General features: G+C 34.9%; 2 protein-coding genes and 1 long non-coding RNA gene across 5 annotated transcripts; 2 read left to right on the top strand and 1 right to left on the bottom strand.

Moving 5' to 3' along the window:
* Window positions 1-3854: 3854 nt before the first annotated feature.
* LOC105212966 (uncharacterized) lies at window positions 3855-4757 on the bottom strand. 2 transcript variants are annotated; one of them, XM_029040735.2, is made up of 3 exons: window positions 4435-4757; window positions 4191-4361; window positions 3855-4128 (listed from the first exon to the last, which is right to left on the bottom strand). In XM_029040735.2, the coding sequence occupies exons 1-3, from the start codon at window positions 4536-4538 to the stop codon at window positions 3939-3941; spliced, it is 465 nt and encodes a 154-aa protein (XP_028896568.1). In that variant the 5' UTR covers window positions 4539-4757; the 3' UTR covers window positions 3855-3938. The 2 variants fall into 2 exon arrangements, with proteins under 2 accessions (XP_028896568.1, XP_011183687.1); XM_011185385.3 differs by having other exon boundaries at window positions 4191-4331; window positions 4435-4740.
* A 6259-nt stretch (window positions 4758-11016) lies between these two features.
* Window positions 11017-21505, top strand: Egfl8_0 (uncharacterized). Of its 2 annotated transcripts, none has more exons than XM_054230200.1 (6): window positions 11017-11156; window positions 15575-16455; window positions 20077-20345; window positions 20450-20671; window positions 20729-20928; window positions 21017-21505. In XM_054230200.1, exons 2-6 carry the CDS (start codon window positions 15665-15667, stop codon window positions 21146-21148), a joined length of 1614 nt encoding a protein of 537 aa, XP_054086175.1. In that variant the 5' UTR covers window positions 11017-11156; window positions 15575-15664; the 3' UTR covers window positions 21149-21505. The 2 variants fall into 2 exon arrangements, with proteins under 2 accessions (XP_054086175.1, XP_011183708.2); XM_011185406.3 differs by having other exon boundaries at window positions 11051-11210.
* Window positions 16462-19502, top strand: LOC128921804 (uncharacterized). The gene is made up of 2 exons (XR_008471109.1): window positions 16462-19323; window positions 19391-19502. It is a non-coding gene; the product is annotated as an uncharacterized LOC128921804 (long non-coding RNA).
* Window positions 21506-22047: the final 542 nt, after the last annotated feature.

The raw sequence follows: 22047 nt of genomic DNA on the forward strand, positions 1-22047 counted from the left end.
ACTCGAGGGGGGTTAGAAATGCACATGGCTTTGTTTATGTTTGAAGGTATTCCATGTTCACTTGCTGAACAATATAATGGCTGGCCATGTGCACATCCATACAAAAATAACGAGAATGGAACTCCATGAATACACTTAATATAAAAATATAGTCCATATTGATCAACGAGAGCTCCAAAATTAACAAAACATAATCGGCCCTATTCCCATTGTCGTTTCCAAGTCGTTGTCGTTCTTATCGTCGTTTCGTTCGTAAATTCGTATTCTTGATGCATATCGTAACGCCAAAGAAATGTTATCGAAATTTTTATATATATTTGATATAGTATATTTCAAGGCGCTCTTTATCCGATAAAAAAATCTTTCTTATGTAACGAGACACATCTTTAAAACAGTCCTTAATTGATTTTATGCTATTCTCTATTGACTACAAACAACGGTGTCACTGTACTTGTTGCACTTATATTTATCTGCCCAACAATTTTAGTCTTCCATATTTATATGAGTTCTGGCGGGTATACCAAAAGAAGTAATGGTGACATCTGCGTCCTCCGAACTTTCTTCTAATATATGTGAGCATACCTCGCTTCCGGCTAATCCGACTATTCTACAGCTAATAACCGAACCGCATTAAATTCGCATCATCTTCTTCGATAGGAGATACCACTGTTTATTAATTCCTTCACTTGTTGCTCTAGCTTCGGACTTGTTGTGTACCATTTTTTTCTTCGTTTTGAATTTTAAGACCTTTCATATTTTAAATATCTTAAATATAGCCTAAGATATAAAAATCCAATTTTATTAATGCCAACCATCTCTGGCGCGAGATGGCGATGCGAATGGATTTAGGTTTTAGGAAATATCCCTCCAAAAAAATCGAAATTTAAACTGTTTCCAATTTGAAATTTTCATCTTCACTTCAAATATTCCTTCAAACAACCGTGTCGTTTCTAAGTCGCACTCAATATAGCAACGACAAAGAACGACTGTTTCTATGTCGTTTTTATACTCGTTTCAAATTCAAATTTCGATAACGCTAACAGGAATACAAAATATGCGTTCTTAAGTCGTTATAAAACGATAACGACAACGGGAATGGAATAAGGTTTGCGATGATGTTCAAGGGATGAAACCTAAACTCCAACACTATATAATATCATAGTACTTCATGCTGTATTTTCGAAATATTACTTTCATTTCAATTTCAGAATTTCTAAAATTTCAAAAACTATTATCATAGTCACATATATTTTACATACATATCGCTGATTTAAAGGAATAGTGTCACAACTCAAAAAAGTCGATTTTACAAGAGAGCGGTTTAAAATTTTCAATTGTCTCTTATTTGGCAAATATAGAAAAATGCTATAAAAATATTGAAAAAACAAGTAAGGAAGGGCTCAGTTTGGGTGTAACCGAACATTTTATACTCTCGCAACTTATTTATTTAACTTTATTTATATTAATAATACATAATTTGACCCACATATTCGTCATATATATTGTATAAAGTCCATTGAAAGTTGGAAAGCATAATATTAGACTAGAAGCACCGAGGTCCTCGTGTTCGGTATATGGGGCCTTGAAAACCTATGGTCCGATTTCGGCGATTTTTAGAATGGGGCTGCCACACTATTAACATAGTATTTGTGCAAAGTTCTGCACCGATATCTTCACTAGTGCTTACTTTATATATTGTAAATTAAACGATTCATATTGTCTTCAAAGTTCTGGTATATAGGAAGTAGGCGTGGTTGTGAAGCGATTTGGCCTATTTTCACAACATATCATTGGGATGTAGGGAAACTATTACAAACCAAGTTTTATTGAAATCGGTCTAGTAGTTCCTGAGATATGGTTTTTGACCCATAAGTGGCGACGTCACGCCCATTTTCCATTTTGTAAAAAAATCTAAGTGCAGCTTTCATCTGCCATTTCTTATGGGAAATTTAGTGTTTCCGACTTTTTTCGTTAGTGAGTTAACCCACTTTTAGTAGTAGTCTTTCATTTTTTGACTGTATTAGGAAGTGGCTAAAAAAAACGACTGCAGAAAGTTTGGTTTATATAGCTCTATTGGTTTGCGAGATATGTACAAAAAACTTAGTAGGGGGCGGGGCCACGCCCACTTCCCCAAAAAAATTACATCCAAATATGCCCCTTCATAGTGCGATCCTTCATACCAAATTTTATTTCCATAGCTTTATTTATGGCTTAGTTATGGCACTTTATGTGTTTTCGGTTTTCGCCATTTTGTGGGCGTGGCAGTGGTCCGATTTTGCTCATTTTCGAAAGCAACCTTCCTATGGTGCCAAGAAATAAGTGTGCCAAGTTTCATCAGGATATCTTAATTTTTACTCAAGTTACAGCTTGCACAGACGGACGGACGGACGGACGGACGGACGGACAGACAGACATTCGGATTTGAACTCCACTCTTCACCCTGATCACTTTGGTATATATAACCCTATATCTAACTCGTTTAGTTTTGGGTGTTACAAACAACCGTTATGTGAACAAAACTATAATACTCTCTTAGCAACATTTGTTGCGAGAGTATAACTAGAGGCATGTAATATATTTAATAAAATGATTACCATAAGTATACTAAAAATAGTGTACAGGAGATTTGCCTTAGGCAGAAACTTGACCTCTTTTGAATTATGTCTTTGTTTCTGAAAAAAAACCATGCCTAATTCTGGCACAACTCAAATGTGTCGTTGTTGTGGTTAAAAAATATTGCAACATAACATGTTTAATAACGACACATTCTTATTTCACGGTTTATTTTTCTACGCATCGGAATGAAATTTTTATATGAAATTGCGCATATATCTGCATACCCAACTCAAAAATCGTATTTTTTTAGTCATGGCACTATTCATGTAAATGGGCGATATGTACTATGTATTTATACATTCATGGTTCTCACTAAAAATTTCTTAACGTAGAAGACTAAAATATTATTGGTCGAGTGATTTTTGACCCAAAAGTGGGTGCCGCCACATGTTGTGACAGTATAAAAATGGCCCACATTGATCTTGATCAAAATGTAAACAAACCTCGAGGAAAGGCCATTGACCTCGCCAAAGATTTGTTTACATTTTGAGGTGTAAGCGGGGCATTTTTGTTTGTTTTGAAAGTCCCGTAGGGTAGGTTTGTTTATCTTTTGGAGAATCGCCTTTAGCTTGATTGCTTACATTTTGAGGTTCGTGGTTAAATTCGTTTACATAGGGTGGCGTGAAGTCTAGGGGTGTTTGTATAAAGTTTTACTGACTCCTAGAAATCCTTACAATTCTTTAATTCTTGGAAATTGTGAGAGATATAATGTTCAGCTGCTCCCAACTTAGCCATTCTTTACTGGTTCATTATGAAATTATTATAAGCATCATCACTGCTATTTTTTTGCGCACCACTGAACTTGTACATATATAGTACATATAAATATGTATATCTATGTAAGTTGATGGATGATTTCGCAGTACTTTCGACCTAATATTGTTATTGTGACTTAAGAATTTAGATTTTTTTGTATAACAAAACTGTTAACATCGGAGCTTAGTTACCCTTCTTCAATTACTAGTCCATGTGTATATCCTAGATCGAATTTTGCACACATCAAGACATGATCAAACCTTGGGTTAAAATAAATCAATCAATCAAACAGGAATTTAGTATTAATGTTTTTAAAAGAAACTAACGAAATTATTCTACTTTAGAAAATGCTTAATTGCTCTTGGGATAATCATAACTATTTATGTTTGTAGTAAAATGATTCTTATCAAAGTGTGGGCTCTCAATACTACATCTATCAGAAATATGTATATGTTGTTCAAATGCAAACTGTCACAAACACATTGTTGTACATTTTGTTTTTATTAGACTGCTTGAAATATGGATAGCTTCACTAAAAATCGTCAGCACAAAAGGAATGCTATTGTCTATGTGCCCACACCTTCCCGAGCGGCAAATCGTCCATAGATTGCACCACTTCTTGTGCGACGAAGCACGTAAGGCTTGGTTTGATTCTTGTCCTCTGTGTGCCCAATATATTGCCGAACTGTGCGCATGACATTTCGAAAGATCTCATGATCCCTATAGATTGCGCCCGGTCGCCTTCTCTGTGGAACTCTACGATTACATTTATAACTTGAGTAACAACGACTATAGTATACGAGTATATGCTAATTCACCTTTCATTAGCGCGTTGCACCTCTTGACGCCTACGCCGTAACTCTAAGCGCCGCTTGCAATCATACACGTAATAATAAATGCAGCAACTGATGAGGAAGGCAGCAATGGCATAAACAAACCAACTACAGCTGTTCAGGAAGCTTTGAACAATAAACAAATCGGTAATAATTCTACACGTTTAATCTATCACAATCTGCATCAGCTAATAATGTCATATCAACATGTGTTTGCTGACATACTTACATTTTAAAAGATTCATTGACGTCGAGCAGAAATTTCGAAACTTTATCCGATTTTCGACTTACGCCATCTTCTGGGCTTTTCCATAACGTAAAAAAACGTGACATGCTAAACTATTTTGACGTATGTATATGCAGCTTTTAGGATATTTTCCGTAAATAATTTTCGTTCGGGACCAAGTCCTGAATTTATTCTGTATGTTTGTTTTAATATCCAGAAGAGTCCAAAATAAAAATTTAACAAAATATGGTAAAGGGAAATGGATGCACAAAAAAGAGGAGAGGAAACGAAAATTTAAATTTAAAAATGTTTTTGAAATAATTTGAGTGAATTTTTAAGATTTCTAAAGTGACGGTATTCGCTGAGCAGTCGAGAATGAAAAACAATTCGGAACGCCAAGCAGAAACGAAATTAAACCAGGAAGTATTTAAAAATGTTTATATTCTTAAACACATTTGTCCGAATTTAGCTCCATATCGTACCATATGTACATAACTGTATTGACTTCGGGAGTAAAATTGTTTAGTTCATTTTGTAATAATTCTTTTGTGAGCATGTCGCCTCATCAATTACAAGCATTTTGCCTTAGCTGAATATGTAAAAAATTATCGCAGTTTCAGCAGTTTCAGTACCGGCAGCTGACATACATACATACATACATAGATGCATGCACGTTAAAATGCTTCCGGTGTAGAGCCAATATCATCACGTTCATGTTTTACAGAATATAACAGTTCTCCTCTAATTGATTAGTTCTAATTTCCGCTCCGTAAAATATGAGTAACAGCAATTAATTTAATTATTAAAATAACGGTATCTCAAGTGTAATAAATGGTGATGGGTGTTTACATATAAAGTTTTATATACTTTTGGCTTTTATAGATTCCTATGATTCATTTTTTTTCATGGACTTGAAGGGTTCCTTTTTAAGCAGTTCTCGTTAAACCTGAAATATTATTGAACTTTTCCAGGTGGTTCTTAAATATTTTGCATTCTAACGTTTCTATTATTTTGTCATTGGGGCTATTATTATTTTATAAAAACGCTAATCGTGCTACATATATGTACATATATATGTATATACATATGTAAGCCTTATATACATAATCTTCCTAAACAAATGATTTTTATTTATTTTAATAACGTGAGTATTCAATATTCGACTGAAGTAAATAATGGCATGGATATACATACCAACATACATAACATGTAAGGTCACTAGCTAACCGCGATTGTACATACTAGAAATATTAACTAATAAATTCGTATTCTGATGAATTTGATAAAATGGATTGCGTCTTTAAAACGACACAAGTCTGTTATGTGAACATTCTTATACTGAAGTAGTTCCGGATCTGTTTAATAAAAAACGATATTTTTAAATATGTGTATGCAGACATTTCTACTCGTACAATATATGTACATATGTACGTAATCATGGGTGCAAACACACCCATATCTCGCTGCGGACATCAGTCTCATTCCAAAAGCACACACCCACATGCATACATACAACATACATACATATGTATGTATGCCACAAGAAATATAGTATTTCTAATTCGTTTGTTTTCGATTCTCTCCGTGTTTTACCTTAGCACTCATGCATATGGCCTACAAATGGGAACTTGAATAAAAGGATTCGGCTATTAACAGACATTTGATACTGTCGCGAAGCCCAAGCCCTTTATTCGGCGACAGCACCAACACCAGCAACAGCAGCTGCCACGTGATACCGCATGGATTTGTATTTGATCCGATGTGCTTTCAATTCGGCATGGTTCTTAAATGTTGAGTGTTTCAGCGGTTTATGCAAGCCTTTCATTGGACATTGAGTATTTAATTTTCGTTTTCGTGTACAGTAGAAACTCGTTTATCCGGCCCTCAGTTATACGGATTCGCGATTATCCTACCAACCGCGACCAATTTATACGTACCAGAGATCTGCATTGAATACTAATGAAATTAGTGCACTAACTCATGAGCCAAACAAATTAGTGCAAATGAGTACTAATACTAATATCAAAAATGACTAAGTAAGACTCATTTCCACAAATATTTTATTTGATGATTAATGCTGCAGTTTAGTATTATGTATGTAATGTAATCTAAGAAAATATGTACATACATACATAAGTAAGTGTTCATTTCTTAATAAACATTGATTTTCGTTGATATCTACTTGTTTTTCTTCATACATTCGATTATCCGGATTTTCGATTATCCGAATGCCTATCGACATCAATTAGTCCGGTTAATCGAGTTTCTACTGTATATATGGATTCCCACGTTGTCTGATAAACCGTGTTGTCTGCCAACTGTCTTCCATGAATTGTTTGCTACAAGACAGCGATGCTTACAATATGCGAAAAATCAGTTAAATACACAGATATGACAAATTGAAAGTATTTGTCAAGTATAAACGTATGTTTGGTATATATCTATATATCAAAGGAGCCAGAATTAGAATTACCCAAAACTGTTGCGAGTGGCCTGACACAGCAGATTCCAACCAACAAGTAGTAGTCGGTAAATAAAATATTCAAATTACAAAAAAGTTGCGAGTGCAATAAATAAGCACTTCTGCATTCTCACGTCTGCAGTTGTAATTTGATACAACTGCCAGCAGCAGCATTTGGATAGCTTGCAGGGTAAGCTAAGTAATTATAATTTTGTATTTCTTCAATCAGAATTATTCAGAGTTCTCACTAGTGCAGAGGAGCTGCAAAATAAATATAAATGTAAAAGTAATAAAAAGAACTTATTTTTTTATTACTTATACTACTCGTTCAATACTATTTCAAGAAAAAGCCAACGGTCATCCGTTCTAAACAAATGCCAAGTTAAAATAGTTTCAGGAACAATAAATTGAACTAAAAACTTCTGAATCTGTTTAGAACTGGTCCTGACCGAAATCTAACAATTGATATCCACAATTGTAGGAGCTCCAAATGAAAAAATGTCTGTTGCTTTATGCTATGTAAATGAGAATAGGCAGACTGGACCAGAGGTTTATACTTTTCAACTTGATAATTTCAATGCATGTATTCACTATATTTAATGTATTCACGGGGTTTTAAAATACTCGATTTTCTTTGTACCACGCCTCTGATCTCCAACTACCGTTTGGATGACTTTTATCAATGTTTATCTTACCTTCACATGTACATAAAAGAGCAGTATTTGATAAAATGTGGTTATTAGGTGTGGTCCTCATATACTTGGCGTAAATGCCGTTAATAGTACGATCGTACTTGTAGACACTGTGCCGCTATGTTGTCTCCTACAATACTTACATATGTATGTACATATGAATATGCATGTATGTATGAGTATATACATACATACTTGGTGTCAATGTTAGTGTCTGCTTCACACACATTCATACATCTGTAAGAGTATGTGCAAGTACCGTGCATCCAAATAAACTAGTTATGCACCACTTACTTATGTCAACTGGTTCGAACCACAAAACCAACTGGTCAGCCGACTGTTTTTTTCCTTACTACCAACTGATCTCCATTACCAGATTCTTGTCAGAAATATACCATTTACATTCTGAAGATCAACTTTTATGATTTTTTTTCAAATATTCCCTGTTTTTTATGGAAAGTATACTGATTCGAAGACGAAAACTGTTAATTTTCGTAACTCACCAAAAGATTGGTGAGAGTCTTATGATTCTCGTACTAGTTCGATTTTGAATACACACTATGGCATATATGTAAGTATATGAATCGCGTGCGTTTGTCGTGGGCAATCGGTCGAAATGGCCGTGGCAATGTTTACTTCAGCCACTTCAACTGTCATTTCGGCATCAACATATGTTTTATGTATGTTTGCATTACGACTACCTTTTTAATTAATTACCTTAAACACTCTTTGAATGCAAAGTTGGATGGAAGAAAGGCGTTAGTGGGTCATTGGTGTCGATGCGTCTCTGCGGGTCAGCTGCAGATCAACTATTTCGTTTAAAGTTAAATATTCCAATGTGGGCGCGCTTCATTACGAAGAGCTAGTGTGTTATGTGGAAGTACAGCAACAGTTTTAGGTTTTATTGGCTCAATCAAAAGATCGTTAATATTAATCTCTGTTTATATCGGCGACAAACAGCTAACTACGGTAATCACAATGCAAAAGCGAATGCATACATACATAAATACATATTTATATCAGCTGCTTAAGAGTTTACGAGCACCGACCAAATTTGTAACATTCCAAACGAATAAAGCAATGCATAAATGAACAAAGGCGCTGCTTATGAAAGAGCATTTACGGTGAACTTTAAATATAATAACGTCACATGTGGGCATACAAAATGGTAATCTTAGGTAGCACTTGAAAAAACGAAGAAAGGCCATTTCCGACGGGAGTTATTTAATGTGTAATTTTAATCGAAATATATTTAGATATTGATTCGTCGATATCAAGGTTGTTTCCATGAGATGAATCTCCCTCAGTAATAATACACTTTTTTTTTTAAATTTCTTCCCATTCTGAAAGTATTTTTGTTTTCAGTCCTTCCAATTATGCGATTCTTATTTTCTAAAGTGCTATTGAATCTCACTTAGCGACTGCTCTTAACTATCCGAGCGACAGATAATAATGTGAGAAATACAAAAAATTCATTGGACTGAAAAACCAGTGACCTTACCCCTGAATTTAACGGTTTATTGCTTTACAATGAAAATTCCTTCTTCTAGTCATTCTCATACGTCACTCATTCTTTGCCTTTGTTTGTAGCTTGACAACATTGCTTACAGCCAGTTTTGTTGTTTAACTATTGCATCGAAGTCGACTTGTTACCTCATTTGGTCAAGAGCGTGTTCGACGTAAAAAAGAAAGGAAGCGCATAAACATGCGGCAATGAGGCATCGCTATACCTTTTATGTATATACATACAGTGGAACTTCTCTAACCCGAATCACTATAATCTACAAAAAAACTTCGAGTTAAAGAGACTTCGAGTTATAGAGTATTCATTAAAACATAGAATTTTTCAAAGTGCTGTAAAATATAGATTTATGCACAGTTTTACTTATTTACTTCGCATAAAGATTTATTTAAATACATTAAAACATTTATTCTGTAATTTTGTTTGTTATAATTCGATATTGTTTGGCTCCTGACGTCTGTATCCCATGCCTTTGTTACATGATTTATGCAATACATATGCGTAATATCATATTTTTTGTTCGCCTCCATACGATAAGGGGCACTGTTTTAAAATTCTTTATTATGCCCTGGTCGAAAAGTTCGTTTTATGGAAGAAAATTTGTATGAAATTTTACTTCTATTGCCAATTCTAGTTATGGAGAACTTCGAGTTAGGGTTTGAGTTATGGAATTAAATTTGTATGAAATATGGCTTCTAAACGCTGTTGCCAATTCAAAAGTTCGAGTTATAGAAGTTCAAGTTATGGAAGTTTCACTGTACGTGCACGCCTACTTGTACGGTTAATTATATTAATGTTATGGAAAATAAATGGCATTTGACACGCTTCTGTCGACAAACATTCTCAACTTTCAATGACTTTTAAGCCATCACAATAGCTAAGGCTCAACGAAATAATATACATGGTTCATTGGATTGTAATATACATATGTACATATATACTAAGGAATGCTGGACTAATTTGAATCAGTCTATTATCATTTATCAATTCATATAATAACGGCTCTAGATAAAGATGTGAGTCTGAGCCAGCGCATGCTATGTTTGCTAGAATCAGAAGCATGTTGTCTACTGAATGTTGCTTGCAACTTGTTTGTGAAAACATTGGAAAGTGTTGAAAACTCGTGATGACTTGCATAAGCTAACATTTAGACATTTTATCGGTTGAAAATGTTTGCAAATATTTTGAAATTACCTCATTGCTAAAGAGCACCGATCCTTATATTTTAATTATATTTTGTAATTTACTGCTGTATACACACACGCACATACATATGTACATACATACATATGAAGGTGTGTACTCGCTTCTGTCTTATCTTATCTAACGTCCGTAAGATACTCCTTGCTGTGGGAATCCAGTCTGTCATTACTCGCTTTCATTTTTTGTCACAAAATCCAACCTATGAGAGGTGCTGAACTCAACTTGACAACGTTCCATTGCTCCAGAAAAAATATTATAATTGGACTCACAATAAACGAATTGCGTGTAATACAAAGCGGTGGTATAGCGAAAATAATATCCAACAACCGAGAACAGTGGCAACAGCTGTGTTGGCATGGAGGAACCAGAGTGTCAGCAGCGACACTTCTATAGAGACTCAGCCGAAATATACATACAAGTAGACAAGTAAAACTACGCAATATCTCTTCCACAAGAATAGCATCGGTGGAGTTACAGAGAACACAACCAGAGAAAAATATTAACAAAATATTGAACAAAGAAAGTGATCATGACTCAGTTAAACATGTTGTGGTGAGCAGCAAGTTTGTTACCAAGCTGGCATGTGCCTGGCATGTGTGCGCGCAGAGAACATGGAGTCATCTCCCCGTATGCATGTTAATCCGACGTAAGCGGAAGCGAATGTATTACGTCGATGTTGCATCAAATCAGAAGGCATTGAACGCGTTTGTTTAAACAACTGGTAATTTGAGTTGGAGACGGAGTGTAGAGATCAGTCGACTCACGGCACTGCGACCAAGCGGACATAGAAGTTGCAACGTCGGATCCGCAACATTTAACAAATACGCGCGTTATTGTTAATCGGGCGGTACGGCATAGTTGTTACGTTATTGAATTTGATCTTTCTGATTTCGTATTTTTGGTAAATACTCATTGCTATATACGTGGGTATATGTATGACTTGAAAAAAGTAGCATAAGACAATTCAGAACATCGCAGACATATCCCCAAGTTCTTTAAATACATACAGTAATTGGACTGAACACAATTGATTGGCTTACATACATACATATATATGTACATATTAAAAGTGTTGTTTTTCAAAGGCTTAAAAAGTGCAACTTAACACGAGTCTAAAAAACCATTTAGTGCATACTTGTCCAAAAAAGTTTCCTTCTGACTTTGAAGAAAAATTGGGAAAGTTTGCGTTGACTCCAAGATGCCATAACCGCTAAATGTGATCGTCGCTCATCACCTACTGGCAAAATTCCGGACGTCTTTCGGTCAAGAAAATGCTTCTCATAAAATCAATCAGCCGTTCGAAGTCGGCTCAAAAGACTCGTCGGATTAGCGATATGTATAACTAGTTAACAATAATAATATCTAATAATTTTCTATTGAATTCCGAATTTTTAAATGTATATTGACGGCTAAAAATATGTAAACATTGCCTAATAGCGTGTGTACATAATGATATAGATCAATTTGTTGCACCGACAATTGCCTTAAAAAGTGCCTCTGAATCGCCTTTCAGTTGTTGCAGCGTTCAAAGTCTGATTTGAATGTAGATCTTCCATCTGTGTTATTTCGAGTAGCAGCAAGGCGATGTTTATGTTTACCTTACCCAGTAACAACACATATAAAAAATAAAACAAACAAGTTCAGTTGTTGAGTGGGCTCTGGCTCTCTTTGGGTGTAAATTTGTAATATATGTACGTATATACATAATTATAAAATTTATAAAAATAAGTATATATATGTATGTACGTTAAAACTACATCTCGTTATGATAATCTGAATAAGTTTGTTGTTATAGAATGCATATCGATTTTCGTTTGCTTCAGTTCCCAGAATTTTAATGAGCTAACATGATCGCGATCATTTAAATTTGAATATATATTTTATAATTAAAAAGTATTTGCAAGAAGTAAAAAATGTAAATTGTGTAATTATATAATAGTGGTACTCATTTAACGTCGTAAGCGTATGGCAACATCGCAAAATTGCAATATCGTAAAACAGCAGTTAGTTTTTACATGCATTTTATTTTGCGACAATCTTGCAAATATGCGAGACCATTTTCAGTGGCATTCATGGCATACTTACAATTAATTCACAATCAGCTGATATTGCCACAATATTGCCAAAGAGCGCTCATTGTTGTGCACTTGTGTTTCCATATTGCAAATTTACCATTTTTATATAATTGCGACGTTACATGAGTACCACTAATATTTCTGGAGAAGTCCTAATGATGTATACGTGCATACATATATACATAGAGACATACCTAACATATTGACTGGCGATCTGCGTTTAATTTGAAATAAAACTTTCGCATTGTACACCCAACTCCCACTAACTTGTGTATTTAACAGTTGCAATTGTTTGTACCTGTAAAACCAACCTCACTTGAGTGAAGCAGAGAACATGTACATATGTATATACGTTCATTAAGTTTTCTAAATTTGTACGATACTTCTATCCACTTCCTGTTTTCCTACTGTTCCAATCAACTCCGAACAAATTTTGAGGGACAATAAGGATAGTTGTAGTAGATATCCAGTACAATATTCTAATAAAATATTGCAGCGAAGTAGGCGATATTGTATAGAACATGAAAATATTAGAAAACTATTACAATATATTTTCCTTTCATAGGTGTGGAATCACAATAATAATAAACTGTTTAGGAATATGAACCACCCTAATATATAGACACATACAAGAAAATTCATAAAAGTAATTAATTGCTTTTAAAGTGATTCGGCTGTCCGGCTTGACGATGGACAGATTCGAATTGTTTATTGCATCGATGTTCCAATGAAAATGAATGTACAAATATACATACATACATACATATATGAATATAGAATCGAAAAGGATTGAACTGCAGTGTTGGCACCGAGTAAAGTGTAGTTACGGTGTGTGTTGACAAGACAACGGCTGAGTAAATTGGTGTAGTTCGTAAATAAGTTGGCTGCCTTTGAGCGAAATTGTATGAACAGTACCAAGACTGTGAAAGTTCAATTAAGTGCTGAACACATAGACGACGACAAGCGACATCCGTCAAATATTAAAATACACGCGTTCTTATGGGCACGGATTTTTAGACAAGAGCACGACTTCGCGACAGCAGGCTTGAAGTTGTCGCTGTCGCCAAATTAGAAATGTTTAATTATTCAAAGTTCTCACAAGTATGACGTTATTTTGCCAGCAGAAGCTGAAGAAAATAGCTTTGATATATCATTTGTAAGAACAATCGATTATTTAAAACAAACAAATCCACCTCTTTATAAATTTTTTGTACAAAAAATTTCACTTTGAACAAAATAAGTAAATTTTAATGAAGTGAAAGGTTTCAGTACGAGACTAATGAAATTGCTGTTTGATATGTCGCAACCGTCTTCAAAATGTTCAAGACGCTGGCTTCAAGCGATATTTGTAGTCGACCGTCGCGACATCGTGTCGTGTCGTCGTCTTCTTTGTGTTCAGTACTTGAGACTAAAATTCAAAAACGACTGATTGAACATGCAGATGGTTCGGAACTCAGTACTGTCAGTATGTACTGTGGTTCGGAACGTATCTTGGCTGGTTGGCTTCTGTCTTCTTCTTTGTTTCCATTATGACAACAACAGAGGGTCCATGAGTTCTTCAAATTGTATTTAACGTGATGTCTTTTCTTACGCAGAAAAACAAATTAAATAGCACATACAATATAAAAACATATGCAGTATGTACCGCATACTATTAGTCCGTCGACTGTCTCTTTCGAAAGGATGTCATTTATCCGATTTCGGTAGCAGAGATACTAGTCTCAAACTGGTATACAAAGAGTTGGGGTAACATATATGTACATATTTAATATTATACGTTAAAGTAACAAAAAATCGTTGCTAATAAATCGTTTTATGGATAAAGTTTGGGCGTTTTTGGGCTCGCTTAATTACATTTCGCAAGTTTTAATTTAATTTAGTACTTTCGGACTAGTTCGATATCATTTTTGAACGTCTAGTTGTAAACTAATATGTTGCGTGACTTGTGTGAATCGTTATTAATTAACACATTTGTCCACATACACGCTTGCTGTAGCGCTTCGGGACTTGGATAATCATTTTGCCATATGTGTGTAATGGCACTTAATATTTTTTACAGTTCATAAGTTTCTATGAGTGTCATTGTCAGTGTGTATTTAACATTAATTGCAATTTGAATAATTAAGCCCGACGCCATCGAGTTGGTGGAATCTTTGAAATACTCATGCTTCCTACAGTACACGAGTATCGCAAACCACAGTTAGGCGACTGCTTTTTATGAATTAAGGCATATGCTTCTTTAATTCATTGCCTGACAGATGGACAATAAATATAAGAGACGTTCGGCAGCGAAGGCTTCTTGTAGTTACCATATGTACATTATTACTGGCCCATGCTTAATGACAAATTTCTAGCGACTTTTGGGAGCATGCTACACCTACCACAATATAACGGAATAAATTTTTAGGGAGATTACTTTCTTAACACTCAATTACTGAGTTTAAAATTTTGAAAGGAAATTTCCATATTTGATGAGTTAAGTTAAATTTAAATACATACATATGTACGTATGCTCTAAGGAATACAACAAATGAGTAAATTTCGCCCATTAAACATATAAATTTGGTTCTTTGCCGGATATCAGGCAAATCAGTATTCGAAAATATGCAACTTTATTAATGCAACTTTATGTATACACAATGAGATACAGGAACAAATACATATAATGCATATTTACATACATTCATATACATTCTATATATGTATAGTACATACAAATGTATGTCATATGGAATTTTTCAACAGAATTTTAAGTAATAGCAGGGTCTTAAGGGGTATGGATGAATGATATATATACCTGTGTGTCTCTGGAATTAGCTGCTGTGCTCAATCAAGCGATATGAAGGCTTTGCTGTCCAAACGGAATTATTTGGAATAGAGGAGTCTTAATGAATATAAAGCCCAATTTATGTACCCAATTATGAATTGGATTGTATTTCCCCAATTAATATAAATAAATTATAAATGATAGTTAGGTTCAAAATTCGAATGACATACATACATACATAATACATAAATGTACGTACATACATACGAATATACTGTCCATACACGTACATATGATCCGACATTCAAATGAATTTTGGTTTGGCGTTTGGAATAAGTGGCCTTGTCGACTACAACGAATTCTTATTTTCAAGCATTTACTTATGTATATTTATAAACATACACATTTCAATATCACTTTTAGGTCCTTCGTAGTCTTGGCTGCACTATTGATATTTCATGGAAGTATAAAATAAGACTAAAAACTGAATAAATAACAACTATTTACGTATATATGTATATATACGCAATCATATATAATAAAATGGCAAAAATTTTGAATTGGGCAGTTATAGTCACAGTGCTTATTATTTTCTCTGATGCCAATGTTTATGCAAAAGCTAGCATTGCAGGGCAAAGAGTCAGTGCTTCGCAACAACCACAAGAATCGGCGATCCAAAGATACGGCAACCACCATCTTCATCCACAGAAGTATCAAAAATCACTATTTGGAATCCAACGGGAAGAAAGACTGCAAAAAAATACTCAGTATCAGCATCGACAAGTACGACCAGAAATATTGTCCGAATCTGGTATTAATGCCCAAGTGGAACATGCTTACAATAAAACAAGATCCACAAGACTACGACGCCTAAGTCCAAGGAACTATTATAACAATAATATTTCGCAACGTGGCGTTGACAGCCATAGAGGTAGTCCAGATTGGAGCTATCATGTCTACAATGCGCGTAGCAACACATTTGAGTCGCCAACGAGTCTCTCTACGCTCGGTGCTGAAAATATAGGTAGTAGTGGCGGGAAAGGCGACGACAATAGCGATGATGTGGAATTTATCAGCCAGATTGGGAATGAAATGACCAGTCCCGATTGGGTTAATACTCGTCGTACTTTTGGCTTTGTACCCACGCATACAACAATTACGCCATCTACAATTCCTCCTCCACCATTAGTGCCGGCTCGGCGGGGTTATGCCACGGCTGCGCCACCAAGCTTAAACTCTAACCTGCCACATACTACCAATGAGCCAAGCGAAACAAACCATATTGATGTAAAGGGCATGGAAAAGTAAGTTAAAAAACTATTTACCTAATTAACTTAAGTAATAGATTTTTAAACAATTAGAAATTTTAAAATTCCCGTTGTTTTTTTTTTTTTTGATAATACATTCATATACACCATTCTAAATACAGTGGAACTTCCATAACTCAAACTTCTATTAGTCGAAGATCGCCAAAACTCGAACTTGAATTGGCAATAGCGTTTAGAAATCAAATTTCATACAAATTGCCTTCCATAACTCGAACTCTTGAACTGTCAATAGAAGTCAAATTTCATACAAAATTCATTCAATATATCGATCTTTTCGACCAGGGAAAAAAATTTAAAATTATAATATCGAGGCAGTATTTTAAAAGAGACTCTCTATATCGTATGGAGGCTAACAAAAAATATTATCTTATACTTATACAAAATTACAGAATATGTTTTATAAAGTTTTATGTACATATGTATGTACGTTATGCGAAGTAAATAAATAATAATGTGTATAAGTATATATTTTACAGCTTTTTAAAAATTTTCATGTTTTAATGTTTATTCTGTAACTCGAAGTCTCTCTAACTCGAAGCTTTTTTGTGGATTATAGTGATTCGAGTTAGAGAAGTACCACTGTAACTGTTGATTTATTGCTTGCGTTCACGTATGCATATGTACAAACGCTTCTATGTACATACATAAGTAATACCAATTCCAAAATATGTGAATTGTTCTATTCGCTGCACCCAAAGAAGTTGAAGTTGAAGTAATGTTCACTACATTTCTGCTTAATTTTAGGTCAGTTTAAACGACTTGTAGTACTTAAAATGTTAGCGGTGAGTAGATATACTATACACTCGCTTTTGACTGCTTTTGAAATGCAGATTAAAAGTTGTAAAAATTAAGACTCGAGTGAGCGTTTGGTGATCTGTATTGTTAGCCCAAGTAGACTTGCCAAAGTCCTTGACTTGATTTCATTCAAATTATGTAAAACAAGTAAGGAAGGGCTAAGTTCGGGTGTAACCGAACATTTTATATTCTCGCAATTTATTTATTTAACTTAATTTATATTATATAATACACACATATTCGTCATATATGTATATGGTATAAAGTCCATTGAAAGTTATGGTCCGATTTCGGCGATTTTTAGAAGGGCGATGCCACACTATAAATGCAGTATTTGTGCAAAGTTCTCTTCAGATATCTTCACTAGTACTTACTTTATATATTGTAAAGTAAACGATTAAAATTGACTTCACCGTTCTGGTATATGGGAAGTAGACGTAGTTGTGAACCGAAGAAACGACTGTAGAGAGGTTGGTTGATCTAGCTTTAGTAATGTACGAGATATGTACAAAAACCGTAGTTGGTGCGGGTCCATGTTCCCTTCCCCAAATAAAATTGCATCCAAATATGCCCCTTCATAGTGCGATCCTTTGTACAATTTCATAGCTTTAAAGCAGTGGTTCGATTTTGCCCATCTTCGAAAGCAACCTCTAAGAAACCCGTGTACCAAGTCTCATCAAGATATCTCAATTCTTACTCAAGTTACAGCTTGCACAGACGGACAGTCATACAGACATTCGGATTTGAACTCCACTCGTCACTTTGGTATATATAACTTAACAACTTGGTTGCGAGAGTATAAATACATGTCTGTGCATAAATCCGCTCATAAAAATGAATGTACTATTGATGAAAGACTATTGATCAATTGCGGGAGGTGTACGCGCACAGAGAAGCAGAAGGACAGCATTTGTGTATGTACACATGATCACACCTCATATCCAGTATACAAAATATACCAGCTGGTAAAGACCTCAGCTAAACCAATTTAAAATGTTGATATACGTACATACAATTTAATATTCTCCACAGTCAAACTGAAATATATCGTAGTAAATCATGATTAACTTGAATTATCGGATTCAAAAGAGCTTCATATAATGAAATTCATGGACACATTTTGTAGAGTTCCAAGCATTCATCACTGACTCTCTAAGGTCTCTTTAGAAAAATCTTTATCGGCCCTTTTTTGTAAGGATTAAAAAATTTGTTGTTATCACTCTTATTGTGCAAAAGATAATGCTACAAAAGAATTTAGGGCATGTTTACGCGCAACCACCGATGTCCGAAAAATGCTGTATATACATACATATGTACATACGTCAACAAACCAGCGCCCAGTCACATGGGTGCAACAGCTAGTGTTTAGGTAAGTCAAGCTTTTAGACGGAGTCGCCGCAAAAATTACATATTGTAATCAGCCATAGCAACTCACTCAGTGAATCCTGCTGCACTTTTTCCGACAAGTGAAATCAAAATCAAAATGTGTGTTCTGTGTAGATTGTGTATCTTGCGAACGATCTCAATAGTTTAGTCTATAGCATAAAACAGCACTCGATGGAGCGAGAGTGTCAACTGATTTGGTACATACTCCTCCATACATACATACATCGTATGTGCAACGATGGGGACGAATTTTCGCAATTAGTCTTTCAGCTGTCGCACTCGAAATGCATTTAGTTTGGCAATGGGGCTGTCATGGGTGCAGTATTTGTAGTACCCTTTTCTTAGTCGCAGTATACATATCTCTTAGATGCATAGCACATAGTACATGCGATATATACGAGTATACCTATAGATAGTAACAGGAATGTGTATTGCGATGAATTGAATATATGCTTTCACAATATCAAGTACCTCTGCGCAGTAGTTGATTATTACTCGTACCAGACAAAACTTCTTAAACACTTGGATATTTTTTTGGTTTCGGAAAAATGCATGAAATCAATTTCTAACATGTATGTGATATTTTTACCATTGAGTATGAGACCAATGTCCACCATGTGTCACCTGAAAAATAAAAAGGACCGGGCAGCAATATTCGGCAATGTGAGTAAGAATTTATATATATGTACATGTGTACATAGGTATTAACATATATACTGCATATATTTAGATGATAATCGGTGATGTTTGTGCATGTGACCATCAATCAAAATTCGGATATAATATGCACTCGTACATACATATGTAAGAAATATGTACATACTTATATGTATAATCCTTAACGATGCAAAAACTTTTCATTTTAGCATAGTGCAATTTTACACCGACTGTATAACAGGTTTCCAGCAGCATAAAATACGCTTACATCGGAATGCGTTTGTACGTCCTCTTACAGAATTGAATTTAACCTTCACTTTAACTTCGCCGTAGGGCCTCCACCTAACAGCCCTTTCATGGCACATGCTCCGATTGCTGACAACTTTCTTTACACATAAACTTCCGATTAAGCAATTGAGCTGCATATAAAATACAATGAACATATATGCGAGTACATATCGCAATAAAATTGAATCATGAAGATATATGTACATACATACATACATATATTATATAGTTTGAATTGTCCCAAAATGAACATCATTGGCCCTCAACTTCCCCAGCCCCTACAAAAACTAAGTTAACTGAAAAAACAAAATTAAATTTGTCGATATACCCGAGTATGGCATTAAAAATGGGCGTAACCAGTCAGTATATGCGTCAGAAAACAAACACGAAGTTTATATATGTGTGTCTTTTAGAAATATTACATCAATTGTCAATAAAACTGATATTTGGATTGCATTCATTTCTTTGTAGACGGCATATTTGTGTTCAGCAACGCACCATCACCATGCCCGTAAAGACAACCGAAGTCTATGCAAGACCGATCTGGAAACATGTCAGCACGCTCTGCAGTGAAGTTCAAGTGCAGACGCAAAATCCCAACCAGATGTGTACCAGAGTCCAGCTGGTTCATGAGCAGTCTGTGCGCGACGTCATTCGCCACAAGTCATCGCAACAAGTTACCTACGACTGTTGCAGCGGTTGGGGACGTGAATTTCCAAAATCCGATTCTTGCTCAAAACGTAATCTTTTATATTTGTAGATACATAGTTATCTAGATTCACTCGAATTTAGCCCTTTCTTAGTCACATTTTGAAAACTCTATCCTGTCGTTTTCCATTAACAGCCCTTTGTAGCACTGATTGCCAAAATGGTGGCACTTGTACCGAGCCTGATACTTGCAGCTGCCCTGCAGGATTTACGGGGCAATTTTGCGAGCACGATATAAATGAGTGTAAAGAGCAGAAGCCCTGTGACCAGACCTGTATCAATATAGTTGGCTCATACTTTTGCGAATGCCGTGAGGGGTTCGTTTTGCAGTTGGATAAACAAAGTTGCAAGAAAATTGGTGAGATCTACATATATTTAAATGGTGAGAAATTTACAAAACAGATTTCTTCAACAGATTTACAAGATGATGATGCTTTTGAGGCACGTGATTTGGAAAATGAAATCGAGTTAAGTGATAAAGAAGACATGAGTGCTCGTCTTCAGAAAATTGAACGCTCTTTAGCAAATGAGAGGGTACATACGAATGAGTTGAAGAAATCATTGCAAGCCACTCACAACGTTGTGGATACCCTTAAGAGTCGCCTAAGTACAATAGTAAGTGTGTTGCAACGATTTTGAAATATATTCATTTATTCATTTTCGGTGCTGTCTACTTACCCATCTATTTCTTTTTCAAATCTAGGAAAAGCAGCAGCAGGATATAAGCCGTTTGCAGTCAAATCTTTACCAGACGGAGTCGCGCACTAATAGGCTTGAAGGCATACTAAATCTGTTAATGAAGTGTCGAAATGGACCAAACACCTATTGTCCCTAGAAATCAAGCGACCAGACTGTATATTTTTTTAATTAGTCGTAGCTTATTCTAATGATTTTAATATATGTACAAGCTTGCAAAGTATTTATGTAGCTGTAAGCAAATGTTCATTCTCATAAATTTTATGATATAATTTGCCAACGATCAATTAGTTTATAATAGGTTATACATGTGTACAGCTGTATAAAGATAGTATAGAGTTATGCAAGCTTGTTCACATTGACTTCAATCTAAGATTCATTAGACATGCATATGTATACTCGTATGCAATAAGTGTGGTACCATAGTTGTAAATAAGTATATGAGTGTAAACTTCTGTAATAAGTAAATAAATGATATTTTTACAAATTTCCGAAATGATCGTGTATTCAAAAAACTCTAGCAGCTCAGAGTATAACGGTTATTTGTAACACCTAAAACTAAACTAGTTGGATATAGAGTTATTTATAGAGGCACGCATATACATACATCAAATTGTTTAGAATGACGTGACGAGTTGAAACTCGTACATCCGTCTGATAAAACTTGATATACACAGGGTTACAGGAGATCACTAGACATATTTCTCATTAGTATCCCATTGTACATTGTAAAAATGGACGAAATTGGTAAAAAATGGAAATTGGGCGTGGCATCGCCAACTTTTGGATAAAAAATCATATCTCAAGAACTGCTCGATTAAATTCAACGAAATCTGATACGTAGAGTTTAGGATATAATGTTATGTATTGAAACGGTTCAGGAAATACCCGGCCCTTCATATACTAAATACATATAATGATTTTCGGTACTCTAGCGGACTTTATGCTATTAGGCATGGGCCGAATAAATAAATCGCGAAAGTATTAATAACGTTTTCTTTTCTCGATGAATAATGATGCTGCCTCTTTATATTTAAA

The sequence above is a fragment of the Zeugodacus cucurbitae genome, chromosome 4 (assembly GCF_028554725.1).
Source record: "Zeugodacus cucurbitae isolate PBARC_wt_2022May chromosome 4, idZeuCucr1.2, whole genome shotgun sequence".
In the NCBI taxonomy this organism is placed as follows: domain Eukaryota; kingdom Metazoa; phylum Arthropoda; class Insecta; order Diptera; family Tephritidae; genus Zeugodacus; species Zeugodacus cucurbitae.